This window comes from Poecilia formosa, unplaced genomic scaffold, assembly GCF_000485575.1.
Source record: "Poecilia formosa unplaced genomic scaffold, Poecilia_formosa-5.1.2 Scaffold386, whole genome shotgun sequence".
NCBI classification, from domain to species: Eukaryota; Metazoa; Chordata; class Actinopteri; order Cyprinodontiformes; family Poeciliidae; genus Poecilia; species Poecilia formosa.
Window position 1 is genome coordinate 479,184 of NW_006800325.1, and position 10,561 is coordinate 489,744.

Consider the following 10,561-nt stretch of genomic DNA (forward strand, 5'->3'; position numbering starts at 1 on the left):
CAGCAGCAGGTCTCCTTCACAGGTGGAAACCCAGCGCGGGCGTCGTAGCGCTCATGTTGCGTTTAAAGGCGGCTCGGAAAAACAGGTTACAACATGTTAACAACGGATTAAACAGTTTTAACTGCTGATAAAAGTGACAGAGGACACAGATATGGGAAGTGTGGGAGCCTCTACTGTATCAAACTGACATAGGAATAACAGGGAGTTGGCCATTCTAAGGTAAAAACCCAGCGCATACAGCGTTCATGTTTTGTTTTTTTTTTCATCCAGACGGCTTCCCACGCCCCCCCTGCAATGACACGGCGCCCCCCTCAGTTTGGGAACCTCTGCCTTATGGTAATGCGCACATCGAAGTTACGCCACATACTGCTTACTCAGCAGATTTCTTATAAATCCGTCATACCTGTGTGTTGTGTTTCTCAGACGTTTACGGTAAATTTAATTTAATTAAGCTGCTATGTTAATCAAACATTAATATTTATATTAATATGTTTGATTAACATATTGATTAACAATATTGGAAACAGTATCGTTACCAAACTGTAAACAAGACATTAGTCCCGTTTAGCGTCACTACAAATACTGTTTGACTACAAGTTTGGTCAGGATATTTTGTTCCGATAGCTAATCTACCTTTTTAATATTTTAATATTTCTTTAGAAAACTGCACAGAATATGTGTAAAACAGCACATGAATAACTGGATGCTGACCGAAGCTGTTGGGCAACAAGCAGAACAACGCCTCTTTCTGGACACCGCATGGAAATAACTAGATTTTTCTTATTTAAATTTTTTTATTTTCCGCAAACTTCCAAGAAATAAAACACACAAAATGAAACTTCTACAGGTATGACGGATTTATAAGAAACGTAACATCGATGTGCGCATTACCACGAGGTGTGACAGACAGACAGAACACCGGCTGCTTCTGATGAGCAGCAGCGCAGTACCGGCTCCGGTCCAGCTGCCTTCAGCACTCAGCCCAGTTTACTACAGCCATTCATTTCCAGAACCAGAGCCAGGAGCGGGTCAGCTCCCTGGCAGCAGCAGCAGGTCAGCTGGACGCCTGCAGCAGCAGCAACAGTAAAATTGTCCTAAAACAATCCCAACATGCTTCTTTTAGTCGGTCATTACTCTGTTCTGAGCCGTTTCAATTCTCTGCAGTTAAAGTTCAAAGTTACTGTCAACATGTTTACTCTCTGTTTTCCATTCATAATCCATCTAATAACATATTTCATCAAGGTTCCAGTTAATCAGAAGAAAAACAGAAAAATTGTATTTCTGCTTTTTAAACTTGGCCTGTACGTCTAATTTGGTTATCAATATTTCATCTGCTCTTCATGCAGCTCCTGCTGAGTCTGGGATTCCAACAATCAGAATCAAATCCTGAGATGGTAAAACATTCACACCCCAAGCCTGGCTCTGGTTCTGCTGGAGGTTTCTTCCTGTTAAAGTGCAGTTTTTCCTCTCCACCATCGCTAAAGCTAATTTACTCCCAGCCTGATGGTTTCAGGATGTTGAGGCTGGAGTCATTAAACTCTATATTCTCTTTGCATTGAGATCCTGGTCCGTTTGAAGCTGCTTCCTACAGAATCTTAAACCAAAAGCATGGTTTTAATAATTAAATGCAGCATTAATGTTGTCCTGCTGCTCATTAAAGGCTCTTCCTCTCTGCAGTGACTGAACACCTGCTGGTTCTTCAGAGTCTGGATGTTTTTATGTGTCAGTGAAGGGAATCCTTCAGATCAATGTCTCCTGTAAGTCGCCCTCAGTGGAACCGGCTTCAGTCGCTGCCCTCCGGTTTAATCTACAGTCCCTGGTGGAAAAATGAGAAAAAAGCCTGATTGGACTCCACAGAACCCTGACCCAAACAATTATCACCATGGTGATAATTGTTTTGTGATGGCTGTGGGCAGATTAGTTCAAGAACGAGGCCAGGTGAGGGGAATAAGTGCTTCCAGGGGATCGTCTAATCAATCTCTTTCCGTTTTATACATGCAGCAGCGTGGCAGGACTGAGGGAGTCCCAAGAGACACAGACACAGACACACACACACGCACACACACACACACGCACGCGCACACACACACACACACACGCACACACGCGCACACGCACACACTGCAGCTGAGAGTGAGTGTGTGTGTGTGTGACTCCAGTGAATCAGCTGTGGAGAGCAGCAGAGATTCAGCAGGATCTTTGTCTTCATGTGAGGAATCTTGTGGGTCATATGGACATAAAGTTTATCACGATATTTTCTGGTAATATTGTTATAACGATAAAGCGGTAAACCATTTATTTCTGCATTTTTAGGTAACTGTCTGGGTGTGCCTGCATGGCAGCTATTATAGCTCCTGAAAAACATTCCCATTAGTAACTATGGATGAACTGATCAGATATTAGTATCTGAATTGGTCCGATATTGTAAAAACATTCCAGACTGAGTAACAATAACAATGTCCCTGATCCATAAGGGCAGATCTGCCCAGTATAATTCTATGCTTTATTATTTATTTTACATTATATTTAGGTTTCCTAACTGCATTTTCTGAGCCATTTGAAAGAAGATTGGTTGCAGATTATTTTTATGTATTTATTATTTATTCCACATTGAATAAATAAGCCAGTGTAGAATAATTACTCCTAGCTGCTCTGACTGAACTAATTAAAGTTGTTTTAACTGTGTGACCAGCTGCTGAAGCTGTTGGTGTGTTTCAGTTTACTGTACTGGTCCAGAGGTAGCAAATACATTTGTAATTTAGTACATTTTCCTTCGAGTTTTTAAAAAAGAAACATTTTAAGTTAATTCAGCTGTTTTTTCTGAATCAGATCAGCATCAAGCGATACTGATCCTTAGATATCGTATCGGAAGTGAAAACTGGATCGGTGCATCCCTGATTCTCCATGTTTCTTTTAGGTCACCAGTCACAGATTTGTGTCACTAAACTGCACACAGTTCTTCATTTAATCATATTTTCAAGAGTGTTGATATTTATTGATGCTCTCAAAAAACTAATCGATTATTTCAATAATTGATTATTCATAGTAATCCAATAAATCATTTCCAGTCATAAACATTTCATTTCATCGAATCCAGAGAACGGTGATGAGGCTGAAGGCTTTAATGCTGCTGAATGGGTTTAATATTCAGGTTCTGCCTGATGCCGGACCTGAACCGGTCAAAAGGTTCTGAGTCGGGGAGCGTTCGGGTCTCCCTGTGGAAGGATTTCCTGTTGGACTACCGGATCAGGATATCATGTCCACACCTAGTCCTCACTTAGCAGAGCGCTGCTGTGTCCTCTTCAACACCTGAAGCTGTGGCTCGACCCGAGGCGACCCGGTCCGATACCGGGCTCTGGTTACAGCTTCTACTAACAGAGGAGTCCTACGCTCCCTAAACGCACCGGCTCTGGGCTGAAACCCAGAGAATAATTCTGATTGGCCACCAGATGGTTCAGCAGGATAACATCCTCCACTGAACACCTGAGGAGACAGGAAGCTGACGTCTCAATTTAATCCTCGTTAAGATGAAGCTGTCAGAACATCAGAGCCGGCCGAGCCATCATCATCATCATCATCATCATCAGTAATATCTCTTTAACAAGCTTATTATCGGTATAGATTGAAAAAGTTAATCCTACTAGAGATGAAACTAACAATTATGTTAGTTACTGATTAATCTATCAATTATTCTGATGATTAATTCACTAAATGAATAAAAAAAAAAACAGGTACAATCTGTAGATTCTTCATTTAACCATTCAAGTCTGTTTATACAATATTACAAATACATTAAAAGTTCTGGGGAGACCATATTTACAGACAGTTGTTTTTATCTTATATGTGAAATGTATATATATTTTTTATATTTTTAGCTTAATTCCTGCTATGAATGTCCTGTTCTTTCAGCAAATGATCTTTTTTGAATCTGTATGCTCTAGCTAATTATTAACTGATTGCTAAATTATTTGATGATTACTTCAATAAACGATCCATCCTGATTAGCTAAAAGATGACTAACATCGGTCGACACCAATGCTGAAGCAGATTTATTGTTCATCTCTACTAAAAATCCAGGCTAGTTTTTCCTGTATGACCTGACATCCATCCATCCATCCATCCATTTTCTAACACCTTTGTCCCTCAGTGGGATCAGGAGGGTAGCTGGTTCCCATCTCCAGCTAACGTTCCGGCCGAGAGGCGAGGCCAGAGCTCAAAGTATTTCCTATTCCAGGACAGGAAATTTAGCTGCTAAATTTTGGGTTTTTTGGTCCACAGAGAAAACACACCTGAACCAGTTTATTCCATGTAATTAGTTTTTATTGGGTTTAATTCTGTGACGGCTCTTAATTGTTGTTTTAACTTCATTTAGTTTCAGCTCATTTTCCCTCCAGCTGCTGCAGAGACGTGACCGTCAGAAACATGTCAGTCATTTCCCAGGAGAGTCGGCCGTTCACAGGAGCCGCCATGGCCACCAAACCGCTGCTCCAACAACCACCAGGGGTTCAGGTTATCATCAGACTGCACCACAATTCACTTTAAAGAAAGCTTTTAGAAGTCTTCTTTTTTCCTATGAGAATTTGTGCAATTTTAAGTCAGATCAAATTAAATTCTCCAGTCGTGCAACTAATTAATCTCCAAATGTCAAAAACAAAATCTGCTTCATGTTTCAAACTAAAAGCAGCTGAAGTGCAGTGGAATCTCTCCAGTGGCTGTTTTGTATTCAATCGGATTAAACGTTCAACTGTGATGCAACAATAAGGATTTCACTTTATTTAACCGTTTCCTGCTCTGTTACCTGTTACCAACAGATTCACTGCTACAATCAAGTAAACAGAAACATTTTCCACTACTTATCATTAGAGCCACCTCATGTCAGCATCACTCAATAAACTTAGGCCTGTCACAATAACAAACTTTGCTGGGCAATAAATTACTCCAGAAGTTATTGCAATAAAGATAATACTGTTACTCTGAGACAATTTTCAAGTAATATAATGATTATAATGATAATGGCATATTAATACAAGAACATATCCTCAAAAATCAATAAACTTTAATTCTAATTAACATGCAACACTAGAACTGGAAGACATTTTAAATTTTAAACATTTTAAAAATAGATACTTCTGTCTCTGTAAATAAAATTGTCCTATAAAAATTATCTAGTTGAGACCAAAGCACATGGTCGGGACTTTAACTCATTCATTTCAAATAAATACATAGATTTTAACGCATTTTTCCTTTTACATAAAGGTTCCAGTTGGAACCTTTGTATTCACATGTTTCTGGTATGCCTTTAAACATGATGCACAAGCGTCATTCAACCAAAATCGATGTACTTAATTTCTGCTTCAAAAATTGATGTGATGAGACGCTGGAAAAAAGTATTGCTGTTAGAAGGAGTTAACAAATCAGCGAAGCTATTCAAGCTAATCTGATGGTTGAATGACAGATTTAAAACAATACATTAGTTTTTGAGTTTATATGTCTATATTTAATAATTTTGCGACAAAATGAGTTTTTAAACTGAAAATGTGGTTTATTTTGGAGATTATTATGTAGGTCATCCTGCTACCTAGAATGCCCTGCAGGGTTTATAGCTCCAGTCTGGATGCCAGAATGAGCTGGAGGTGTTTCTGAGGAGAGGGATGTCTGGGGTTCCCTGCCGGATCAGATAAGTGGAAACAGGATGAATGCATTACCAAAAGCCAACGTAAACATTAAGTTATTACAGTAAAGATCGCATATCCACCTCATCCATTTAAAACCAGCAGCCAGGGCGCTAAAACACTCATGATTGGAATCGGGGTGCAGGTGAGCCTCCAAACAGGTGCAGCAATTTCTCCTGACCACAGCTACAGCAATAATATTCAGAAACTAGTTTAACTTTATTTACAAGACACCAACAAGCCTCTGTTCAACCAGCTGTTCTGACCAAAGGGATAAAACCTGAGCTCCAGGAAATTTACGGGACGGTTCCGTGTTTTCCACACGGTTAACGGCCAAACTCCCCGTTAAAGCCGCTCATTTCAACAACAGTCACACTTTAACAGAGTCGGTAATTCAACAGGAAAGCAGAGCCAACAGAAGGCTGAAGTTACCCGAGCAGCGCGGGGCAGAAACAGCAGCAACCCCCTCCCTCAGTTCATCCCGAAAGCAGCCCCCCAGAAGCGGACACTTACCTCCAGCGAGTGTCCGCTGACCACCGCGAGGTGAACCGATGAGAGGAGGGGGGCTCAGCCGGTCACAGCGCCTCCACAAACAGTTTGTTTCTGTCGGCTGCTCGGTGTCCGGTGACAGGAACTAAGTTTGTATCCGAGTAACGGCTCCCGAGGCAGAGGGTGAGCGGGAACAGCAGCGACGGTGTCCGGGCAACCTGCTCTCTGAGATACGAGCGGTGCAGGGGGTAGCGGAGGCAGCGGGCTGCGCATGCGCACTGCGACAGCTACTGCAATATAACAAAGATCGCCTCATGAAAAGATGAGTCACTCAGTATAAAGAGTAAGGAACATATTTTTTATCAGATTTTTACTCCTTAATAGGTAGTTTTTTTCCCCACAAAACTACCATATGTTCCTGTGAAATATGGTAGGAAAAAGTTAAATAAACATATCAAAACATTTGCTTCATGTGTACCTCAAAAACTTTTTTATATATCGAATTTTGAAGAAAAATGCTTCTCCTGGCCACATGGAAAAATTGTTTCACAGGATGACAAAAATGTTAAAACAGTAGGATGTATGAAGAGATATGGTTCGTTTCCATCACATTATGAAATTATATATGTTTAGTTTGCCAGAGATTTATGCAAACATTAAAGAACAGTGAGATTATAAAACCAACATGCCTCCCGATACTGAAGCTGGACTCTTCAATGATCATTCTCAACCCAATCCTGTTAGATTTTGTAGTCATGAAGAAAACATTTCAGGGACATGAAGTAAATACCACCTCTGGTCCAGGTGACTACGCTATGCTTGTTAACAATGTTTACACTTCCATAAATAATCATATGAAATCTTAAAACAGTCTCTATACGTAATAGATCCCACAAAAACTTTATTTCCCTTTAAAATATTTCTAAAAGCTCGTGTCATTGTAAATAACAAGAATTACTACAAGTGACAATATCTGCCAGTCTGGGTCATCAGAGTTAGCTGTTTAATTTTTAGTACAAGTGAATTCAGGAGCCTTAAGCAAGTTCACCTGGAACAGCCAAACTCTCTTGCTGCTGTTAGGCTGCCAAATGACCTTTTCAGCTACTTTTCTTTCTCCTAAATTCACAAAATGACTAAAATGGTACAACTGTGATTGTTTTTCCATGTGTATATTGGTAATATTTTACATTTATGTTTGTTTTTCAAAAGAAAGGATATCTAAAGTAGGAATTTCTAGATTTCAGTGTAATGTGATTTTCTCATCTTGGACCAAAGAGCTGCAGGGAAACAGGAGCTTTTTGCTAAACCTTTTAATATTAAACTACAACAAACACACTTTGAAATTTTAACTTTAGCCAAACTACATCAGGAATAATGTAAAAACTGTCTCCACTGGATTCAAGATAAAGTTTTATGACCCATAACCGTCCAAATGTTTAAATCAAATTCATCTGGAGCCTTTAATGTTCATCATTACACTGAAATCTGCGGCAGAATAACTGGAGATGATTCAGAGACTGGTCATCTGAGAAAGACTGGTTTCAGATTCACTGTTTTACTGTAAAAACACACAACAAAGTTGGTTATAACTGTTTTCCAGAGACGGGGCAACAATCTTTAGCTGCATAAACTGAAACTCATTCTGCATACCTCATGTTTTCAACTCATGAGGAAAGAAACATGTTTTAGGCTTCTGGTGTGAACAATTCTGCATTACATGCATCTCATGCACAGTTTATAAAGCTTTGCAAAAATAAAACTAAGTTGTTATCCTTTCTAAGCTCTGATTTGCTTCTGCTTGCAGAAGCAGAACCTTCAGGTTTCATCACTGGCAGGTTTTTATTTAGGAACTGAAGCAGTCTGAAGTTTCTTTAGTAAAGGTTGAAATTAGCAGCAGTAACAGTATGCTGTGACCTCATTCACATGATCTGAGGTGTGAACTTTGTTTTGAACGTTTTCTCTGATTCAGGATCTCATCCTGTTGTGTGAAGCTCATTTAAATACAACAGAGAGGCAGTGAGATCTGTGTGAAGATTCACAGCTGAGGTGTGAAGATTGTTGAAGTTTTATTTCTCCCACTAATATGAGCCTCTTTAAACTCAAACTTATGATGTGAAATGTGGGGCTTTTCTATGGTTTGGTTTATAATCATCCTTTGGCAGCACAGAGCCTCATGTGAAGCCATTTAAATCTCCTGCAGAGCAGCAGAAAACAGATTTTTGACAATAGAAATTATTTCTTCAACTCATTTGTGTAAAGAAATGCTCTCTATGTCCACAAAAATAGTTGGATTTAAGATGAAAATGGTTGTTTCTCTGACCTTGAAGGCCATCCAAAGCAAAATAATTTCCTTATTAATAAACAACAGGCAGCGTAATTTCATAATGAACCAGAGATGCTACCTTGTCACTGTAGCCACTTGGACTGCGCCCACAGTAGAGTTGTCAAATTATGCATACAGTTGTGCATAATTATATTTATTTTTGATTAATGGAAACACACCAATTAAAAAGACACACTTCAAAAGATGTAGAATTAGATCCGGTCTTTCTAATTTTAGGTCTATATCCAAAAAATTCTTTGTTTACTAAAAGCGAACAACTGTTGATAGACATGTGTCTATTAGAAGCTAATAGACTGATAGCACTATTCTGGAAAAGAACAACAAGTCCAAGTATCAAACAATGGATCGAACACATGCTGAAGACTTTACCTCTGGAACGCATAACGTATCTCCAAAAAGGGAAAAGCGAATTATTTGAAACCATTTGGAGACCATTCCTGAATTTTGTTGAAAGGGTGGACTTGTCTCAAGAAGAAGAACTCAGCTAAAGTCAAGACTTATGTTGGACCACATTGTTAAACAAAGGAGCCTCAACAGTGGACTATTATCTCCGGTATGCTTAAAAGACTTATGCAAATGTGTACCTATGAGGGCGTTTTGTTGGTCTTAACGGTATTGGTTGTATGTTTTATGGCAGACATATTTGTAAAAAACACAATAATAATAATTAAAAAACATTGATGGAAAAAAAAAGACACACTTGTTTTTTGACATAATTTTGCATTGGGATGAGTTGGGGTTTTTTGTCGGTATCAAAGTTGATTTATTTCTCAAAACTTCAATGGAAATACTTTTTTTTTGCATCAGAAGAGATACATGATCAACAACCGGATGTTACTATTGGCACAAAGTATGAAGTTTCTTATTAAATGAAACACTCTAATTGTGAACAAGTGTTTTTTTGTCATTAGCAGAATGTTGACAAAGTTTTGTTCACGTTTGTAAAGGAAATGCAACTAAGGCTAAAAATCATCCTCCTACCACTTCCTCTTGTCTTCTTCATGGTTTTCTCGCCAGTAGTAACATCCGGTTGTTGATCATGTGACTTGTATTCATAGGTGCTGGATCAGGGGAGGGATCAGGGGGCTATTTCCCCCTGATCCACTTTAGTCTGATATGGAGTTTACATGTTTTCTCCTTGTGGATGCAGAGCTGCTCTCTGGGTACTCCTCCTCCTTAACCGACTCCCTGTAACAAGCAGGAGGCAAAAATCACATTTATGACAAAAAGGATTCATTAGAAAACCTGATGGCTTTAATCTCCGTATTTATTGTTTCTACTGTTTCAGCAAATTATTTGTGTTCCTTTTCGAGGTTTAGATTTAAAAAATAATTTGATTATTCAAATGTAAGGCAGCTCTTTAGTAACTGATAAGGAAATTAAACTGCAGTGAAAGAAGCACAGAGTTCACCCGGAAGTGTTACACAACAACCTGTCTGACTGGAAACGTCACTGAGAGGAAAATGAAAGTATTTTAACTGAGCTGAATGGAGCTGAGACGCCATTACAGGCTGGAGATCTGAGCTGAAACACGAATGTTTACTGGAATTTAAAGAAAAATCTGCAGAAACTTTGACTTGGTGAGTTCTGGTTCTGGAGGATTTCAGTCCAAAATGGCTGAAAACACTGCTCTGTTTGAACGTTACCTGAGCTGCCATGTTTGTTCAGAGACGTTCAGAGATCCTGTGTCTCTGAGCTGCAACCACAGCTTCTGTTCAAGCTGCCTGCAGAAATTCTGGGAACAAACTGGAAACAAGAACTGTCCCATCTGCAAAAGGAAATCTTCTAAGGATCCAGGAATAAACTTCTCTCTGAAGGAACTGGCTGAATCTTTCACTGGAAGACAGAAACCTGGATCATCAGAGACAGAAACAGGAGCAAAGCAGCTGATGGTCTGCAGTAAACACCAAGAAGACCCTAAACTGTTCTGTGAAGACGAGCAGAGAGCTGTGTGTCCTGTCTGTGAGTTTTCTCTCCACCAGAGTCACAAAGTGGTTCCTGTTGAACAAGCAGTCAGAGATCTGAAGGAGCAGCTGGAATCTGACTTAAAGTCTCT

General features: G+C 39.4%; 2 protein-coding genes across 3 annotated transcripts in view; one reads left to right on the plus strand and one right to left on the minus strand.

Moving 5' to 3' along the window:
* The window catches only part of LOC103154427 (spermatid perinuclear RNA-binding protein-like), a 57,410-nt gene extending 50,977 nt beyond the window's left edge, over positions 1-6,433 (minus strand). Inside the window, exon 1 of one of the 2 annotated variants that reach the window (XM_007575704.2) lies at positions 6,186-6,432. The gene's annotated coding sequence lies outside the window, so the exon portion shown is untranslated. Of the gene's footprint in view, positions 1-6,185 lie in introns of both variants that reach the window. The other variant, XM_007575705.2, reaches the window with a different exon arrangement.
* Positions 6,434-10,118: 3,685 nt separating this feature from the next.
* Positions 10,119-10,561, plus strand: part of LOC103154437 (nuclear factor 7, ovary-like) — a 1,556-nt gene continuing 1,113 nt past the window's right edge. Inside the window, exon 1 of the mRNA XM_007575717.2 lies at positions 10,119-10,467. Coding sequence (XP_007575779.1) covers positions 10,119-10,467 — 349 coding nt within the window. The remainder of the gene's footprint in view (positions 10,468-10,561) is intronic.